This window comes from Anolis carolinensis, chromosome 2 (assembly GCF_035594765.1).
Source record: "Anolis carolinensis isolate JA03-04 chromosome 2, rAnoCar3.1.pri, whole genome shotgun sequence".
Lineage (NCBI taxonomy): Eukaryota > Metazoa > Chordata > Lepidosauria > Squamata > Dactyloidae > Anolis > Anolis carolinensis.
The window spans coordinates 319701039-319722813 of NC_085842.1; the positions used below are offsets into that span (position 1 = coordinate 319701039).

At 42.3% G+C, this 21775-nt stretch overlaps 1 protein-coding gene across 3 annotated transcripts in view; it reads right to left on the minus strand.

The window, feature by feature from the left end:
* Window positions 1-13132: 13132 nt before the first annotated feature.
* kiaa1328 (KIAA1328 ortholog) overlaps window positions 13133-21775 on the minus strand; it is a 252717-nt gene continuing 244074 nt past the window's right edge. For all 3 annotated transcript variants that reach the window (XM_008119155.3, XM_008119154.3, XM_062972600.1), the window contains one exon: window positions 13133-17253. In XM_008119155.3, the coding sequence (XP_008117362.2) occupies window positions 17052-17253 (202 nt within the window). In that variant the 3' untranslated portion in view covers window positions 13133-17051. The remainder of the gene's footprint in view (window positions 17254-21775) is intronic.

A 21775-nucleotide genomic window follows, 5' to 3' on the forward strand; every position in this document is an offset into this window, starting at 1 on the left:
TAGATCTACTCACATTTGCATGTTTTCAAACTGCTAGGTTGGCAGAAGTTGGTGCTAACAGTGGGAGCTCACCCCGCTCCCCGGATTTGAACCACTGATCTTTTGGTCAGCAAGTTCAACAGCTCAGAGGTTTAATCCACTGCACCACCGGGGGCTCCTATATGGCAATGTAGACTCTAATAATAATGTTAATTCTTTTGTTTGATAATCTGGATTATATGGCAGTCTAGAAGGGGCCAGTGGTTCTGACAGCACTTCTGCCAGTTCTTTTAATATCTTGGACATAATTCCACTTGAATTCGTTTAGAGGAGCCAGGTATTCCTGTACTGCCTCTTCAACTATTCTGTGCTACATTTCCCCTACTATATCATCTGCTCAATTTTCCACAGGTTGGGTCCTTGTTTTCCATTTGTGAGAAGACTGAGACAAATAAAGTGATGAGTACTTCTGTCAATAACTACATCTCTATCTTACTTAAAGCTTAATGCAGATTTCAGAAAATCACAAGAGTTGGAAGAGACCACAAGGGCCATATCCAGCTCAACTCTTTGCTATGCAGGAACACACAGTCATTGAATCATAGAATCTTAGAGTTGGAAAAGACCTTGTGGATCATCCAGTCTAACCCCCGGGCAAGAAGAAGGAAAATCACATTCAAAGCATTCCAAACAGATGGCCATCCAGCCTCTGCTTAAAAGCCTCCAAAGAAGGATCTTTCACCACATGCCAGGATAGAGAGAGAGCTCCACTGCTGAACAGTTCTCACAGTGAGGAAGTTCTTCCTAATGTTCAGGTGGAATCTCCTTTCCTGTAGTTTGAAGCCATTGCGTCCTAGTCTCCAGGACAACAGAGAACAATCTTGCCCCTCGTCCCTATGACTTCCCCTCACACATATCCTCTCAGCCTTCTCTTCTGCAGGCTAGACATGACCAGCTCTTGAAGCCACTTCTCATAGGGCTTGTTCTCCAGACCCTTGATCATCTTAGTCACCCATCCAGTCAAAGCACCCTTGACAGATAGCCATTCAGCCTCTGCTTAAAACCCTCCAGGGAAGGAGACTCCACTACACTTCCTGTCAGGAAGTTCTCACTAATGTTTAAGTCGAATCTTTTTTCCTGCTCTTTGAGTCCATTGCTCCATCTCCTAGTCTACAGAGCAGCAGAAAACAATCTGGCTCTCTCCTCAATGTGACATCTTTTCAAATATGCAACCATGTCACCCCATGTCCCCTCTCAGACTTCTCTTCTCCAACATAGACATCCTCAGTCCCCTCATCCATTCCTCATAAGGCTTGGCCTCCAAACCTTTGACCATTTTGGTGGCCTTTCTCTGGACACATTTAAGCTTCTCAACATGCTTCTTGAATCATGGTGCCCAGAACTGGACACAGATTTGCAGGTGAGGTTTGACCAAATCTTAATTGTTAATTTATCCATCTCAGCCCACTCACATAATGATATTAACCATATTGCTGTCCTTCTATCTTTCGGCAAACAAAAGTTTCACTCATGGGTCAGAGGTCCTTGATTTCAATAGGGTTTGGTATTATCCATGGCACTGTGTATCCATATGAAGTCCAGGAATGAATTCCCTTTGGATATGTGGGTTGAAATGCATCCGTCTCAGAACTCAGGGGTCCATCCAGATGACCCAGCATTCTTTGCCATTTGCAGTTCTGGCTTGGCCTGCTGAGATTTTCAGTCTAACAGCAAAATCAGAAGTCCTTCCCAACTCTTGCTCTTGGTCTGAAATCTCCAAGACGACAGCCTTTAACATTTTTGACCCTGAATTTTATTCCTTTCCACGAAGCCATAAGCAACCTTTGTTCCTTCTCAACAATTTCCAAAGAATTGGTTTTAGGCTGTAGCACCTGCAATTAGTTTTATACAAGGTCTTTATTGAAAAGCCATTAGCCATGTCTTTTAAAGTCTTTGCTGCTGAAAGAAACTCATCCTTTGGGACCAAAAGGGAAAGGAGCGAAATTTGTTGTCGTTACGTGTTCCTCTGGAGAGCTGCCCTGAACCGACGGGCAGCAAGTGACCAAAGAGACAGGCTCTCTTCAGGGAAACAGCCTCGGGGAAGTCATTCCAATGCTGGTCATGCACAGGTAATTCCAGAAGATGAAGAAAGGCATGAGAAGAAAGTCTTGGTTCAGAAATCTTTACACAAGGCAATAGTCAAGATATCCAAAACTAAAAAGGGTGGGAATAAGGGACATTGCCAGTCCAGGGTTTGCAAATGCCAGGAGACACTGGGAGACCAAGAGGCGAACCAGTTGAAGATGGCAGAATTATTGCAAACCATGGAAACCATGCCCTGTGGAGAGTGGCTTAGAGAAGAGATTGGTATGTTTAGCCTGGAGAAGAGAAGTTTAAGAGAAGACATCATAGCTATGTTTAAATATTTGAAAGGATGTAATATTGAGGAAGGCACAAGCTTGTGTTCTGCTGGTACAGTCTTGGAAACCGATGTCCTCACTGCAGTAGAACATGCAGATCAAGAATAGGTCTCTTCAGCCACCTAAGAACCCACACTCAAGACCCCACAACTGGAAGACCATTATCCTCGAACTACGAGAGATCGCCTAAGTAAGTAAGTAACAGTCTGGGTCAATAGATTCAAATTCCAGGAGAAGAAATTCCATCTAAACACTAGGAACTGGCTGCCAGACCCTGCCATGTTTCTATAAGAAAGACAATGTTAACCAATGGACACAATTTTTGTGCTGATACCACATACTGTAGGCCATATTTCAGAAGAAGACAATGACTACCATTAATTGCAAGGCTAATAATGCTAATCAAGATGATTAATTACAACATTTACACTGGCCTCCAACAAACAAAAGTTCTTCCTTCCACCCTAGACCTTCCACAGATACATAAACCTTCCTTGCTCAGTTTCTCCATATACCTCACAACCTCCGAGGATGTCTACCATAGATGTGGGCGAAACGTCAGGAGAGAATACTTATGGAACATGGCCAAACAGCCCAGAACACACAACAACCCACAATGACTACCATTTGCCCAAGGAAACCTTATGAAATTCAAGGGTTCACCATCTGTCAACAGGGGATTTGAAGGCACATATCTGCACACAATGAGAGACCTCCAAGTGTCACCAATGGCTCTACTCAGGTCTTACAAATACTGGGAAGTTCTGGATTCCATGGTTGGATCAATCCACCTGAAATGTGGTCTTCCACATTTGCCAATTCTTTTGCTTTACCAACTTTGTCCTCCTTCCCAACAAGTCCTGTCACCTCATGATATGTTCAAAGTACAACAGCCTCCATTGAATAACCTTGGCTTCAAGAGATAATTAATTCCTCATTTGCCCTCAGACCATTTATTTCCTTTGGTCAGTTTTATCTGTCAAGCTCTCCTTCGGCAACACATTTCAAATGAGCTGATCTTTTTTCCTGTCAGCTCTCTTCACTGTCCAGCTTTCACATCCATACATAGAAATGAGAAATGCCATGATATGGATGATCCTGACTTTGATATTCAATGATATCCCTTTATACTTCAGGGTCTTATTTAGCTCCTTCATCACAGCTGCCCTTCCAAGTCTTAGTCTCCTTCTGATTTGTCCATTTTGATTAATGACTCAACTGAGATGTAGAAAATCTTTCGCTATTTTGATGTCTTCATCACCCACTTTAAATTTATGAAGATCTTCTGTGGCCATTATTTTTAATATTCAGCTGTGTCACTTTCCTTTCACAAGGAGCCAGTCTGGTGTATTGGTTTAATGGTTCAAATGGGACTTTGGGAAGCCAAGGATCCGATTCCAGTTAGCCATGGAAACCCACTGGGTGACCGTGAGTGAATCAGCCTCTCTTAGCCCTAGAACAGGATGGTTGCAAATTTCCTTGATTAAATCAGAAGAACCTGCTTTGTGTTTGGGTTTGAGAGCTAGGACTCCAGGAGACCAAGGTTTGAAATCTCACATAGCCATGGAAACCCATTGGGTGACAGATTACATTGTCTCATCCTCAGGGAAAGACAACGGGAAACCTCTTCTTAAGAAAAGTCTAAGCTATAAGTCATATTTTGTGGGAGCCAGATTGATGTAGTAGTTTGGGTGTTGAACTAAGATTCTAGAACACAAGAGTTTAATGGCAGCTATGGAAATGTACTAGTTAACCTGAGGCATTTTATCACCTATTTGATTAACTTGTGCATATACATAAAGCAGGATCAGACTTTGAGGAAGGAGGTGTGAATATTGGAGGAAGGAATATCAACAATGGAAGATATGCAGTTGACATCATACTACTAGTAGAAATAGCAAGGACTTGGAACAAAGTCAAAGAAGGAAGCACAAAAAGATGCATTTACAGCTGAACATTAAGAAAACACAAATAATAACCATAGATGATTTACATGACTTCCAAGGAGACAATGAAGACTTGAAATAGTTCAAGATTTTCCATATCTTGGCTCAGCCATTAATCGGAATGGAGATGGCAGTCAAGAAATCAGAAGAGGACAAGGACTTGGAAGGGTAGCTCTAAAGGGATTAGATAAGATCCTCAAGTGTGAAGATATATCATTGAATACTAAAGCTAGGGTTTCCCATGCCGTCACATTTTCCATTTCTTTGTATAGTTGTGAAAGCTGGACACTGAAGCAAGCCAATAGGGAGAAAATAAACTCATCCGAATTGAAGTGCTGGAGAGGAATATACCACGGACCATACATGAGTCCCAGGGTAAATCAAGCCTGAATCTCCCTAGAAGCCAAGGGACCCTTCCACACAGCTATATTAACCCAGAATATCAAAGCAGAAAAAACTGGGTTATCTGAGTCCACACTGCCATATAACCCAGTTGAAAGCAGATATTATGGATTTTTATTCAGCTGTGTGGAAGAGACTGTCGTACTTGGACCATAATATAGGAAGACATGACTCATTCCAAAAAGCAATAATGCTAAGTAAGGCAGAAGTAGGGAAAAGGTTCTTTTTCATAGAGCTGCCATTAGTTGATAGCAACTTGATGGCAGTTATCAAGAACAACAACCTTGGGCAAGTCACACACACACATAGCATCAGAGGAAGGCATTGGCAAACCGTCTCTGAATATGTCATGCCAAGAAAACCCTGGGATGGGATTGCCATGAGTTTGGATTGAATAAAAGACCCACAACAACAACAAACACAGTTTGTACTTTCTTCGTTAACTTCCTTTTGTGATCAAAGAAGAAACAGAAAATGTTCTGAGATTCCAATGGGCAATTCAAGATCAAGGAGACCTATGAGGCAACACCATGGAGCCCTCTGTGTAGACCTTCACACTCCAAATCCACAGGTCCATATAGGAGCATGAACCAAAAAAGGAGATGCTAATTGGTGCTCCTTTTAAAAGACCAACACACTTTAGCTTATCAGAGGAAAGACCTTCTTCAGAGCTTTCAACAGAAATTTCTGGAATTGTTGACAGTGCTCTCCAAAAAGTTGGACCATTAAGAACCTATCATAATGGTCCAACTATGAACATCTGTGGTTGGTACTTCATGCCTAACCCATAATAATATAACTGGGGGCTGCATTAGGTCTCAGGTTTTGGTCTGGAGACCTTAGGATCTTGGATGGTCACGAACTGGAACCTCTATTCCCATTGCTAGTACCAACTAGAAGAGATGCATTGAACTGATGGTCTCTGTCTAAGGGATGACTCACCTTTCAATGTGTCCATCCCATGTGGGATTCAGGCCACAGCTGGGTTGGGTTTAAAGCTAGATCTTTCCCCAGATCTACCTGGAGAGGCCAAGTCTGAAACTTTTACCTGTAGTACAAAGCCTATTTGACTGAGCTTCAAAGCTTGAACACTACACTGTGTTGGTTCTTAGGTGCTTTTCTTAGGAAAAGAAGGAAGGGTCCTTTCTGATGTCCAGATAAGTTTGCCAATAGTACTGGAGTTGCTAAGGAGATTCACACTTCTGTAAGTTTCCTGGGTCTTATCAGAAAAAGGCTGGCTACAGTCCTTTCCAAACACTTTCCAGGCTTTGAGCGTGTCCACACGAATCTCTTTGGAAGCAGGCACTGAAGCTTTCTGGAAGTCAAATCTCTTCTTCTTCTTCTTCTTCTTCTTCTTCTTCTTCTTGAGTTAATACCTTCCTCTAAATCCTACACAACCCAAGTATTTCAATTTTCCAGATCAGCAAGCGCAAGCGCATGGCTCCAGCTCAGGGTTGGTGACTGAACCAAACTTTCTGCCAGGCTTTAGGAAGAGTTTTAACACCCGCTCTTCCTGGGAAAAGGCCTCCAGAACAACCACCACGGATGGAAGGCTGCATGGGACATCTGTCATGGAAACTTCTGTTTTGCAAGTCCTACTGGGTGGAAAGGAACTGCGTACCTTTTGCTCCTGGCTTAGAGACCCATGAGGACAAATTCCTAGAGGATTGCAACCAGGTTTGGAAGATACATTGATAGAATGACAGATCACAGAAGAATTCAAGGACTTAACCATGTTAATATGGAATATCCGTATGCAATGTTATAGCATTTTATATATTAACTGAAATAACGAAGTTGGTAGCATAAGCTTTTGGATACCAAGTCACCCCAATCAGCATACCCACATGTTTTGCATTTCTATAGCTATTCATGCATATGCAGTCCACCTATAAAGATCTATTCCAAGGCATGTCACTCCATGCATCTGGGGAAGCAGACTTAGCATGCATCTACATACAAGGATTAATGCAGTTTTGCACCACCTTAACTGCCAAGGCTCAATGCTATGGAATCAACCTCTCCATTTAGCAAGCTGATATGACTGACTTATTCTAGGACCAAATTGGTGAGAAGGCCCCATGTGACTCCTTGGAAACATGTTTTAATGTGGAATTTCAAGTTTTGTTGCATGCCTAATATGGCATAAAGAGGGGTTGTCACAAATACATAGAGAAAGGCTCCCTCAATATCCATCACAATGACTCAGTGAAACCCTCATAATCACAGGCATGGGAGATATCTCTGAATACCAGCAGCAAATAAGTAAGACCAGAAGTTCATGGCTGTCACAGTCTTCTGGCTTTCTGTTGACCACTGTCTGGCCTTCCAATATACCTTTCAACATTTCACAGATGAAAACTGAGCCAAACAACACAACAGTAAAATTAATGAGAAAGAACAGACATGTTAGGAGAGACTGCAGAAGTTTGGCTTTTTCTGAACCTACTGGGAAGAGCAAGATTATACCTTGCTATCTCCACTGAAAGCAGACAAAATGAAATGCACAAATATAGGATGGGTGACACCTGGCTTGAAAACAGTCCATATGAAAGGGATCTAGGCTTAGTAGACCACAAGCTGAACATGAGTCAACAATGCAAAGAAGGCAATGTGATTCCAGACTGCATAAAAAAAAAGAGTATAGTATTCAGATTGAGACAAATCATACTCCCATTCTATTTTGCTATGGTTGCTATGGTTAGATCTTCTCACCCAAAATAGTCTTGTGTCTAGTTCTGGATGTGTCCAGAGGAGAATGACCAATATGGCCAAAGGTCCGGAAGGTACAAATCGCTGTGAGAAGTGGCATGTGGAGCTGGTTAGGTTTTGTTAAGTTAAAAGGTAAAGAGGAAAATAAATCCTTCCAAACCGTAGGAAGACCTTTCTGATGGTAAGAGCTCCTCAGTTGTGGGATACACTACTGCCTTGAAGTGTGATGGAGTCTCCTTCTCTGGAGACTTTTAAACAGAGTCCAAGTGGTCATCAGCTGGGAGTGCTTTGGTTGTGTATTCCTGCATGGCAGAATGGGGTTGGACATGTGTGGCTTGTAACCTGGTTGTGTGTCTAGCAACATCTGCTGAAATTCACATTAAAGGTAAAGGAGCTCCTTCCAATTTATACTCTGGCAATCCTCGATGCCAAACTCAGATTTCAGGGCTAAATCCTGAGACTTGGTCACTCCTGGTAAAGTCACAGTCCTGGTGATGCCATTAAGGTATATCTTCCAAGTCTATGACTCTATAAGGGAAGATAAATAAAAAGAGATAAAGTGGGAGGCAGAGGGAGAAACTGGGACATTTTAAAGCAGCTGAAAAGGTGGGGTGATAGAGGAGTAATTGGGACTGTCCCAAATTGAGACAGTTGGATGGTATGTGCAACCCTTGGGCCTGAGTGAGCAGATTATATATATATATAGTGTCATTGAAGCCAACATTGCAGACCTACACACCACAGACTCACTTCAAATACCAATGCTGTGTTCAGGACCAAACCTGGAGCTGAAAGCTGTACCAGAGCACCTGCATTGGTTCCTCTCCTCCCTTCCTCCTGCAGATAAATATATTCCATTTAAGCATGAGGGGTTTATGACTTAAAGGTCAAGCAGGTGTTTCTGTCTGTCAGGTTTTCATCATGACAGCTTAGCGGATGGCATGTGAAATGAGGCTTTGAGACACAGAGGAGCAAAGTGTATCCGTCAGAGCAAAAAGGGGGGAAATCTATTTGAGAAGTGGACATGCCGAGAGCTCTCAAAATTAGCTGAGAACCAAATCGGAGTTTCATTTCCCCTGCATTCAAATTAATATTCTGTGGAGGCAATCACGCCAGTTCACCTCGTGGGGTGAACCGATATTGGCCAAGAATGTCTCTCTTTACAAGAAAATGCCAGGCGGGAAATTAAGATCAAGCAAGTTTCTGCTCTTTTCCTGATCTTCCGGGATCAAAACTTGGGAAAGTTGTGTTCCAGCTTGAAAGGTCTCTGACAAAACAGTTCTCAAGCCTTCAAATGCAGGGATGAAGGGATTGCAAGACACGGGGTTGGGAGCTAGAGGCCAGAAAAAGTAGTTTTAGGGAATGGTCAAGAGCCCAACCAGGCCCTGGACTCAAGATTTTTGCACTGTCAGTGATACGGACATCCTGGACTCCATTTAAGGGAGAGAAAAGGAGGGCAATTCTATAGCCCGAATGGCAAAAGTAATACTATATAGGATGAAATCCTGTTGTTATACATCTTCAAGCAATTTCTGATTTATGACTACCCTAAGGCAGAAGGGTTTTCTTGACTAGATTTGTTTTGGGGGGATCTGTAATGGTTACAGATTTCCTTGACCTTGGCTCAGTCATTAATTGGAAGTAGACTCCAAACATTATCACACAAGGCTGATGAAGCACTATTATGGCAGGATAAAAGCACAAGCAGAGATTGAAAACCTGTTCTTCAGAGTCATAGAGTCCTAGGATTTGTAGTTTGGTGAGGCTGTTGAGGGATTTCAGCTAATTGTGAAATACGGGTTCGGAACCCGGCATGCTTCATTACTCCAAACGCCAGATCAAGGCATGAACCGGGTTTGAAGGCAACGAACAGAAGTTTATTCTTTTTAGCCAGAAAGGATGTCAGTACAGAGTCCGCACTCAAAAGGAACAAGTGTAAGTCCTACAAAGAAGCACATTTATCGACTTTAACAGTCATTCAAAATATCTGCGCCCTCCGGATTGGTGGAAAAGCCAACTTGGTTTGGATCTGTTGGCTGGTGATTCCTGCTGATGTCAAATGCTAATAATCCCATGATTAACTTAATGTCCAGTCCAGGTAAACACAAAGAGATGGTTGAAATCACAAAAGGATGATTGAGATTCCTTGATGAAACAAAGGGTGATCTCGCCGCAGCAAGTCTGCTGGTGTGGATCACCTGATGGCTCTTATCCCATCAATGGGAGCCAGGAAGTTTCCCAGTGCACACACGTGGATATATCAAAGGGGAAAAGGTTTGTCAATAGAAGGGAGTTAAAACAATAGATACCCCAGTAATGAGGCTTGAGAACCTCTGGGCTTGCATACATTAGCCGGTTTTGTCTGTTTCCTGTCCCAAGGCATGATATTAAGCAAAGCAATTTTATAGATTTGCAGTTCCAGTTAAGGATTTGATTTCATTTGATATATAATTTATACAATTTAGTATAAGTGGGTTTCATACACAAGAGGAGATATAGCTGGCCGGACTTTTCTGGAATTGAGGAGGAGCAGAATTTCAACATTGCAAGATTTCAATGCATGTTTAATTCATCTCTGTTCTTTTGTGTTTCATTATGAGGGTGTCAATTTCTCCATAACAAGGCAGAGAAGGCTAAAGACCTATGATTGCATAGCATTGAGCCACGGCAGTTAAAGTGTTGTCAAACTGCATTAATTACACAGTGTAGATGAATCTTGGGCCAATTGCATTTAGTTCAAGAATGACATAGTCGAGTTGCCCTCCCAAGTCCCCATATGTGTCAACGGCAAGAGAGTGCTCAAAGCATGAAAAACCTCATAACCGTTAACCATTCTTTCAATAGGGAATCTTGATGTATTGAGTTTACCTTTCTTAATGAAGATGGAAAAACCTGTAAATACTTTAGATTGAGCAGGAATACATCTACATTGCCAAATTAATGTGGCTTGTCACCACTTTAACTGTCATGGCTGAATACTATCAAATCATGGGATTTGTAGTTTGGTGCAATAGGACTTTTTGGCAGGGAAGGCTCCAGACTTTGTGAAAGTACAACTTCCACAATTGCATAACATTGAACCTTGGGGTTTAAAGTGGTGTCAAACTGCATTAAATCTATAATGTAGATGCACCCTGGTAGACATTTGGGTAAATGAAAGTGATAAGGGGGAGATGGAAAGTGATGGCCCCAGTTGCACGGAGATTGGCAACTCTGCAAAAATGGCTTCCTCTTTGTCCCCAGCAAACATAAAAAGGAGGACAGCTCTCTTCTTGCCCAACGCCCCAATCATTGCAGTAGGTTAATATGTCAACGCTCCCAAGCAAAGTTATTTTTAAGTACTGCAAATCTTCCCCCATTATTCTCAGAGTTGATGTAGTGAGCCATGTCACTTTGAAAGGAAATACATAACAGTATATTAAAGAAATCATGGATCTTCTCATTCATGTTTAAAACAAATTTATTGCAATGTAAGAAAGCCTGAATAGCACAAATTTATTACGATGATTTAGGGCCTCGAGCACTCGAGCCTAAAAATGCCTCCCGATAAATAATTTGCTTTTGGAAAAAACATAGCAAATTAATATAGTTTACCACTTTCTCTCTCTCTCTCTCTCTCTCTCTCTCTCTCTCTCATTCTCTCTCTCTCTCTTATTATATATATGTGTGTGAAGAGCATTAAATCAATGCAGCCCTTTGTAAGTTTACTGCATCTCAGCCAAAGCTCAGCTATGGGCCATAGTTTGGGGAAACAATTCTATGCTTGATTCTATACTATTTTAATGTTTATACGTTGTAGGTTTTAGGTTGTACATTGTATTGTTGAAAGCCCTCCAGAGGAGAGTCCACCTCCCTTCAAGGCTGTCTACTCTGTAGTTGGACAGTCAAGTCATTCTTCCAAATGTTTAGGTGGAATCTGTCCTTACAATTTGAATCCCATCAGTTGAATCCAATGAGAAGCAAAATATGGCAGACCCTTCTACCAGGTGCAGGAGACACTTCTTCCATTGTCTGAGGGACCTTCTTGTTCACACCAAGACACTCCACTTTGGTGGCCCTAAGGACCAACTATAAGAGAGGTGTATCTGAGAAGGGAACACATGTACTGCTTCATCCATTCTGGCCACTAAAGGTAAATGACATCAGAAAGTATCAGTTCCCAAGAGCCTGGGAAGGGAGTGGACAACGATGTGCAAGAGTAAGACCAGACAGTGAGCTCCACCACATTCTGGGATTCCCACATATTTCTCTCCTGGCTCACTTTTCCTGAACCGAACAGTCCCAAAGGTTGCAACCTTTCCTTGTAGCCTTGCCCATCTTGGTTGCCCTTTCCTGCTCTACAAGACCTTTTCTTTTTAATAGGCTGGTTGCTGCATTTTCTTGTAAATGTTGGAGGCCATTCTAGAGGCATCCCGGCGAGACAATGTGGGGCAAGAGGTGAGAGTAAAGCCGCTGGGACCATGTGAGAACCTCTGTGAACATTTAGCCAATTAAGAGTGACATGTAAGATGTCCAGCTCCTTTCAAGATAGGGAAAGGCTGTCATGAGCCCGGGATGAGGGCTCTTTACTCCTCTTCAACAGGAATAGATGTATTTATTACTGATCTGGTTAGGTAAATGAGTAGCTGAAATCCATCTCACCCGGCATATATTTTTTTCTTTTTAATTATTGCCATCTGGCAAATGGTACAGGGTGACAAAGACAAGGACAAACAGACTGAGAGATAATGTGTTGTCGAAGGAATACATGGCTGGAATCACTGAGTTGCTGTGAGTTTTCTGGGCTGTATGCTTCTGGAACATGGCCACACAGCCTGGAAAACTCACAGCAACCTATACTGAGAGATAGCTTTTATTCTAGAGCTGCATTTATTTATTTATTTACAGTATTTATATTTCGCTCTTCTCACCCCGAAAGGGACTTAGGGCGGATTACAATGAACATATATATGGCAAACATTCAATGCCATCAGACAAACAATATATAGTATAGACAGACACAGAAGCAATTTAACATTTCCAGCTCCATGAGGTTATGCTCGATTCCGGCCACAGGGGGAGCTGTGGGCAGTTTTATGGTGTTGTAAATTAATTAAATTAGCCTCCCGCATAAAGCGTACCTAAATTTCCTAGTTGACAGATGCAACTGTCTTTTGGGCTCCTTAGGTAAACAGTAAGCCGAGCTATTTAATGGTTGAGGGTTTGAACTCATGACCTCTCGGTCAGTAGTGATTTATTGCAGCTGGTTACTAGCCAACTGCGCCACAGCCCGGCCCAACTATATAGCTGTAACTATATTGAACTCCATGGTTTCGCATTGATTTGGCATTGGGGGCTGTGTGTTGGTGGTTGGGGTGTGGAGGGATGGGTGTGTTGATTTGTGGTGTCTGCTAGAGAAGGCATTTAATTTCATTGTGCAATAGCACAGTGACAGTAAAGCTATTCTACATATTCTATTCTAAACACCATACTCCACTGTCAAACCACTCTTACCCTCAAGAAGCTCTTCCTAGTATTCAGATGGAACCTCTTTTCCTACAGTTTGAATCCATTGCTCCATTGTGTTCTAGTCTCTGGAGCAGCAAAGAACAAGCTTTCTCCCTTCAAACTTCAAATTCCGTCTGAAGTCCGCCGCAAAGAGAGAACGTTAAGAAATAAAGCTCAGGCAGAAAGGAAAAGGGAGGGGGAAGAATCCACCTTGATAATTTATTAAATTAAAACATCACACAGGTATAGAGTTAAAAGATTCAGTCAAGTCTCAGGTAGGATTTACCAAGAGGGATCCAACGGAGAGGAGGAGGTGTGTGATTGCTTTACAGATCCATTGTTCACAAAGTGCATGTTGGAGACGGGAGACGAGAACAACCACCAACCGGCCGAAAGGCAGAACCAGAATCCATGGCCCAAAAAGAAATCTGGGACAAGGAACAGGATTCATGGCCACACTGGACCCATCCAGAAACAGACAAGACATCATTCCCCTTTCTTCCCAAATTTAAACAGACAGTGGCAGGCGACCTCTCTGGATACTTTAAGATTTGGTTCTATGTTGTTTCCGTAGGCAATGATTTTTGTGTATCTACCACTGTTGATTTTGATCAATTTGTTATCTCTTTCCCTGGCTCTTGCTCCAAGGAGAGAGATAGAGAGATAGATAGATAGATAGATAGATAGATAGATAGATAGATAGATAGATAGATAGATAGATATCATTTTCAACTATGTGATAATACTACCGACTTACCACTCGTGTTGCCCAAACAATGCTGTTTACACAACTCTATCAGTAACAGCAAAGTGGGCTAAATGGGCATGTTGGTTTTTGCAAAGACATGTGTGCCAATGGGTTATTGTGAGTTTTAAAAGTCGGGGTGCCTGTCCACTAAATACACACACATAAAACGGTTTTGAAAGAACATACTGAATCCATAATCCACAGAATCTTCCAATTATGTCAGCAAATGTGTAACACACTGACAGAATATTGTCCGGCCACGATGGATCCTTTGGTCCTTTTCCATAATTGCCAAACAATGTACAGAATTCACGGTCCACGCTGCTAACATGTGTCTGTATACATTCTTCATTCAACTCACATTAATCACCATATATAATTAATTACCAAAAGGACAGCTGGTTTCCTCGATAACTTTGTCAACTGCTCAAAATTGATGCTGGAACGCTTGCAATCAACCCACGGCTATCATGTTTATTACCTTTATTACAAAAAAGTGCCTCAGTGACAGGGCCTTCCTAGGGATGAATTTTAACCATCATGGAGAAAGTTTACAAGTTTGACAACATTTCTTTCCAAAGACATGGATGGTCAAGGTGCAACTTGACATGAATACCAACAGTGATAATCCAACCTGTTTATCAACAGCATTATTATTTTTAAAGTCCTACATTTAATATTAAAAGAGGTTAAATATTGGCACCAACAAAGAACTGGAGATGGAAAATCACCCCAGTCTAGCACTCTGGAATGTCAATCCAAAGGCACCTCTCTTAAAGTTGGAAGCTGTGTCTTTAAAAGGCAAGCAGAATGACAACCAGAAAAAGAGTAGAAATTAAAGGAAAACTATATAATAGTTCCTTGCAGTGAAACTACCTAAAATGTAGAATTTAGATCTTAATGTAAGCCACCCTGAGTCCCTTCAGGGAGATAGGGTGGGCTATAAATAAAAGTTTCATTTCATTTCATTACTTATTCTGCTTCCCCTCCTTTTCTGTGATTCCGATGTCGAAATGGGAGAAACATGGAATAAACCATCATCTTAACCAGCACAGGGCAATAAAATGAAAACAAGAGACATTGGTGATGGAAAAACATCAGAACCAAGGATAGAGACAGGACCGATATGGACCCATCCCTGATGTAGATGAAATCAGAGGCAGATAGTAGCTTCCATTTTGGGAGGAGGGGGGGGACAGTGAATCTGCTCTGGATTTTAGTCTGAACCTTAAGGAGTGCTGAACCTTTTGGGGTGGTGACAAAGTTTGTTGTTGTCTGTGGCTTCAGAAACCAGACTAAAATCACCACAGACTTGCCATCCCAATGATATGGGAGCTATCCACCATCCCTGCATGGAACAGATCCAAAGCCTACGCTTCTAAGAATTCATCATTTCCTACTATGATTCCATAATGTACAATTGGGGCATCATTTTGTTTTGGCAATCCAAACTCACTTCTGACTTCCAGTAGGCTGGAGAAAATAAAGCACAAAGGCAAGAGCTGGGCAAACGTCCTACTCATCTCAGAACCTCTGAAGCAGGCTCCTTTAGTATAAAGGCGGGTGATTTTGTGGGGAATGGGATATAATTCCTATCTCAACCCTATGGGACATAGACCCCTCCCAATGGTGTGCACAAGGGTGGTCAAAAGGGCGACTTCGTGTCACTTCGGGCTACTATTTTAACTGAGTTAAATAGTTGATAAAATAATTACCTAGAACAGTAGTACTCAACCTTTTGGTCCTCTAGTTGTTTTGGACTTCAAATTCCAGAAATCTCTGTCAGCTTACCAGCTGTTAGGAATTGTGGGAAGTCCAACACAACCGGAGGACCAAAGGTTGACAAACACTGATCTAGAAGATTTGGCTGGAATTTGGGTGTTGGAGGTTTTCTGGGAAAGGGACTTGGAGATAGCTTTGAGGAAAAAATCACCTCCAAATGCACCACACATTAAAATGGAGGGGTGAGAAGGCTTTGGGGGGTGGGCTGCGAAGGTGGGGTTGCATGGGGCTTATAAGTTAGATTTCCTCCAACCTGGCCTTAGAAAGTGACAAGCCCCTACTCCACCCCTGGTGTCAACCAAAGAAAGATGAACCCACGATGTCCTCGCTAAAACTGCTATCAACCCCATCCAATGTGCTTCATTTTGCATGGAGGGTGCCCAAACAGACTGGGAGGCTAAAACCAGAAGCAGCCAAGGCACACGGGAAACCATAGATGAGTGCTGGCCTTCTCCCCCTAGAAGCCCACCCTGAAGGGGGATCAAATCCCCCTGCATTTGCGCAAGAAGAGGGGAAAGTCAGGAGAGTGTTTCTCCGAATTCAAGGCTCCGATCCCAAGAGAGGGAGGCCACATTATGCCGTAATCTGACTTGATCCTGTGACCTGTAGGATCATTTTTAAAAAACCAATTCCACATTTCTCTAAATAACCAAGCATGCAGTGGAGGGGGGAGGGGGAGAGAGAAGAGAGCTTCTTTAAAAACTAATCCAGCATGAATCATTTTAAGGCAGAAGGAGGAACATGCATTACAAGCAGAGAAGGGGGGGCGGGAATAATTACTGACTGGTCTTTATTTACAACACTAAAGGGTGGGGAGAGTGTCCCAAAAAGGCTCAGGCACAAAAAAACACTCATCTTATAACTCCAGAGAATGGAAGAGGAGGGAACATCCATCCGCAAGATTGTTAAGATGCCCAATGTTGTCACATCGCCTAAGTGCCATCTGGGTCAATGTTCTATTCCTATACAACCTTTATTTTTTTTTCCTTTTAAGAGGCACCTTTTGTAAGAGATTCATTAAGTGGAAAACTATCTATTAGTGTTAAGAGGAGTGGCAAGTTTTCTGCCTAAAAAAACACCCAAACGCTACAAACACAGAACTTGATGGAACGCGTCGGAAATGCATTAGCTATACATCTACATGGCACACTCAGTTTTAACAGGCCACTCTTTTTTCAAAAAGGAAAATTATAGAGCTGGAATGTCCTTTTGTGTGTGAGTGCATTAGTGAGAGATGAAGCTTTGGAAAACTGATTTGTACAGCTAAAAAAACACCCCCCTCCCAAAGAGTCATGTAATATTAATCCTTTTTCCACAAAGAAGGAATATTTTTTTCTTCTTTACCTTTTCTTTTTACAGTGCGGAAATGAGCCCAAAACGTTTGAGGAAGGAGGCTTCGGTAACATGATTTGGAATTTGGGAGAGGGAAGCTACCGTGTTAGTTTTCTAAAGGGGAGAGCGGAGACAATCATTCGTCAATCAAATAATTTAAAATTAATATTTTGACATGTAAACACGCCCACGTTAGAGAGTCCTCAGATCTATAGAGAGAGAGAGCGGAAAGCGTCAGGGCCATCAAATGAAAAAGATTTCCTCCAGAATCCGGCTTTCTTCCAGCTCCGCCGTCCTATGCTTGGCGCTGGAGGGGCTCCGGTTCCAACCCGGTCTCCTCCGGGCCCCACTTTCCGGCACAAACCCCTTGCTGTGGCTGCGACTCTCGCTGTACGGAAGGCCCGGGCTCATTGCATCCACCAGGTCCAGCAGGGAGGCCTCGTACCTGGGAGAAAAGAGAGGAACAATTCCATGAAACACCCCATAGTGCAGGCATGGGTAGGCTTTGGCCCTCCAAGTGGACTCCAACTCCCACAATCCCTAACCACCAGTAGTTTGCTCATGCCTACTGTAGATGCACCATAGAACCACATGGTTGTTAGGGGGAAATAATTTCTACTACAATAAGCAAAGCTGAAAACCATTCCATCTGAGCAAAATTGTTCCTTATGCTTGAATGGAAGTGAAACACTAAATCAAAGACTTAATTGCATAACTTTCTTTGCAATTCAGGTTAGAATTGACACAGTGCTGGGAAAATAAGCCCACTTCTACCCATCAATGGTTAGCTGGAAAAAATGGTATCTATCTCTAATGGATAAATAGACGATGTTGGAAATACAAGAACGAAACACACAGTTGATAATTTCACTACATTGTGGTTTCAGTTATCAATTATATCTATAATTCTTTGGATTCTTGCTTACTGGCAGTAATTCAAGTTGACATATGGAATGATATGCCAAACATGACAGCTTATGGAAAGAGGTTGCTTTGATGCCGCATCCCATGTAATCAATGTCATTGGTTTTCATAAAAGAGCACACAAAAGGCTTGAGGAAAAACATTAAAAAGTTATTGTCTAAAAAGCAATTAGGTGAGTCCTAGAATAAAACCCATAAAGCTGTGGTTCTCAACCTGTGGGTCTCCAGGTTTTTTTTTGGCCTACAACTCCCAGAAATCCCAGCCAGTTTACCAATTGTTAGGATTTTTGGGAGTTGAAGGCCAAAACATCTGGGGACCCACAGGTTGAGAACCACTGCCATAAATTCCTAAAATGGAAACAGCACACCTTTAAAAGTCCTGTAGCCTCTCTGGGGAGGATGGGAACAACAAAGAAGAAGGCCTTCTCCTTTCTTCTTATGAAGCAAGCCTCTGTGGATGGGAGGATGGAGAGAAAGGCCCTGTCCAAAGATCACAGGAGTCCAGTAAGCTACTATAGGAAGATATGGTTTACCATCCTGGATAGTCATGACCTACAATGTCATGACTATGGGGCTCATAAATTGACCAGCAGCCAGTAGAGCTCTCGTAACAAAACAGCTGCTACAAGAGGTTGTATGTTTCTTGTAACCAGCCACATTAATAATCCAAATGCAGTTGAACAAACTGGATGTTGCTCCGGAGTAGATGAAGCTTCTGAACATTCTTCAAGGACGCTTTTCAAGTGCATGTTCAAACTAAGAACCCAAACAGGATTTAACCCAAATATATGTCACCATGGCTGGGTTTAGGAGAACTTCAGAAGATGCAAAATAAGGTTCCCACATGCTGGTATTCCTGCTCCCCTTTCATGACCCCAATCCAAAGCAGAACTCCCACATAGACACACCTCACCTTCCTGCCTGCCTGTTTTGCCCCATTTTTCATTGAATAATTGACTCACTCCATACATAACAGATCAGCTCTTTCCTCTTTGCTCCTCCTCTTTCCCACCATGGGCTTTTCATGAATGAACACACATATATCTCACAGCCAGTCACCTCGGGCATAGTCCGCTCTACAAAATACTCATAATATTCATAACACATTTTTCTGGGGGGAAATGCTTGAACAATGCTTGCATGGGTGACATTAACAACAGAAGGCCTCCAAATGACTTCAAATGTACCATAGGCTGACTTCGGCATCTCTGTCCTTCTTTTCAGGCACAGCCATGTAGAGATATAAGTTTCTCACACAATTCCAGCATCTTCTCCAAGGGAGACACATGGCTCATATTTAGCCATGACAGTACACTTCCTCTTGGACTGGATAGTGTTAATAGAAACAATCCACATTTTCAGGTGGTTTGGTCAGCTTTGGAGCAGTTATCAGGCAACCCCCCTCTACCTGAAAATGGGGGTCTGGAAGCACCCTTTAGGGGCTATATGTAGGTTTCCCAAAGACCCCATGCGGTACATGTTCGCACTTTGCCCACCTCAATATAAAACACTTGAAGGTGCATTTTTTCCAGGAAGGCTAATCATGATGGATGTTCACTGTGGCCAATAATTTTACTAGGGTCACACATTATAAGACATTTCGTTTAATCATTCCTGGTGGTAATGACCATCCCATTTTTAGACTTATATATTATACAGTCAAAACTCAGAGGATGTAGCAGAGGCAGCATCAACTTGTTCCACAATTTTCTGAAGCACAAGGCTGTTTTTTTGGATGCCGTCTTTTCCATTAAAAATTAGTTTGCGCTGGTAAAAGGGGGAGAAAAATCGAGAGCGGGCCAAAGAAACAAGCCATTCCCAGTGTTTCGGCCGCAAAGCATCTCAGACTTAATTTCTGCTGTAAGTTTATCTAGCTTTTACAGCCTTTCCGCTATCGGGGAAAATTAAATGATTTGCTAGATTACAAGAGCAGCAAATATAGCAAAGATTATTTAAAAGACCAAGGCATTGGAAATCAGTCTATTTGACACCGGGGCTCTATATGCAAGAAAGCCAACTCCCGGTGCTCAAACAGCCTTATCTGATGGGGAGAGCGCTCCTCTCGGCTATTTAGTGGTTAATCCCCTGCTAATACAGTTTGTCCTGCCTTGTCGCGGTGCCATCAGACAGCATTTGGCTGCAGGCAACAGAGCTGAGCTACCAAGGGCTGGAACCTTCAACGCCAATTTCCTCCACATTTATTCCTCGGAAAACATTTAAAGGGAAACTGTCAACAAAATGGATCTTCCCTGAAATGAAATAGAAGAAGAGGCGCAGACCTGCTGGTTCAGGCCCTGAGGTTTCTAGGATAAGACTTGAGACCTAGGGATGGTCCCCTGTGATATTATTCAGCGTTAAGCATTAGACATCACCCACATTTGCTCAAAGCTTGCCATTTAAACACACACCATATTTTCCAATTTGGAAAGGGGTGAAATCACATCATTCCTCCTCATTTACTCACCTAGAAAGTTTGGATTAAGGGGAGAGGCAAATCTGGCACATTTCTGGCTTTTCAAGCTGTCCCCCCCCCCTTTTTTTTTTTTTTTGGGTGGACCCAGGGGAAGGATTTATTTTTCAATAGAACATTACCCAGAAATGAACTTCTTGATCACTTATTCAAGGTCCTTTCTGGGTCTAAAATGGCTCCAGAAACATGGTCAACATGCACCCAATGCCACCACAGGGACCTGGGGAAACACTTGGGGACATTTTTTCAGATGGTGTAATGTGCAGTGGTTTCAGCATTGGACTGATCCTAGAGACTGGGGTTTGAATACCCACCTGGCCATGAACCTAAATGAGCAAGTTACACTATTTCAGCTCCAGAGGAAGGCAATGGAAAATCTCTTCTGAACAGATCTTGCCAATAAAACCCTGAGATAGGTTCTTCTCAGGGTTGCCATGAGTAGGAAATGATTTGAAGGGATACAACAATAACAACAAGGTGTGGGTTTGCCTCTCCAGGATCCTCTTGTGGGCCAATGTGGCCCACCACTGACATAGATCTCCTCCATGCTCTGAAAATATCAGAGAAAATGGTACAAGTTGATCATGGTTGGAGCTGATTCAGAGGAGGGCATCAAGAATAAGAAGGATGTAAAATAAGACATATGAGAAAAGGATGAGCAAGCTGGGCATGTTCAACCTGGGAAGAGAAGACTTAGCAGGTGGTATGGTTGTCCTCTTTAAATACCTCAATGGCTCTCACAGAAAGGAGAGGGGCAGGTTTGGTCTCTATTGCCCTGGAGAGCAGGACCACATCTAAAGGTTTTAAAATACAGAATGGTAGCTTTTATTTGAACATCATTAGGAACTTCTTGATGGGAAGAACGGTTCAACAATGGAAGAGGTGTCTGGATAGCTACCTGCTGAGGATGCAGTAGCTGCATTGAGCATTGGAGGCTGGACTCAACAGTCTATTTATGGAGTCCCTTATGACTCTACGGTTTTAAAATTAACAAGGTGAAACAAGATGTATTTTTGTAGATTTACTTGAAATTTCTTTAGTCGCTCACACTGAAGAGATGGACATTTGTGAAACATGACACTATTTTTCAAATGCATTCTCATCACTGACTGTCAACATGATACGCACTGCTTAAAAAACAACACGACAAGACTTTCAAACCACATTTTGTTGCATTCCATTTTTTTGGTTTTTGGTTTTGCACCACCTGGCTTAAATAATAAAATTATTTTTGCTCGGCTGTGCAGAAAATGGCACAACTTCAAGCCAATCCAATATTTGGTGGAGTAAGGAAGAACTCTACCACTAGGAAAAAAAATAATAATGAGATTTATTGGAGTCATAAATGCTCTGGCAGTAAGATATATGAATATTTCCCTAAACAAGCAGTGTCAGATATTATTTGATCATCATGTTCGGCGATATCTTTTCATTTACAGTCTCTGAAAATTTATTCTTCAACCATAAATGTCTAGAAAACACACAGCCCTGGTTCTCTGAAAAGGTGATGGCATTTCAACAAAGCGTTTGCGCAATATGGCATCAGAGATTAGTAACTGTAGAGGTTTGCTTTT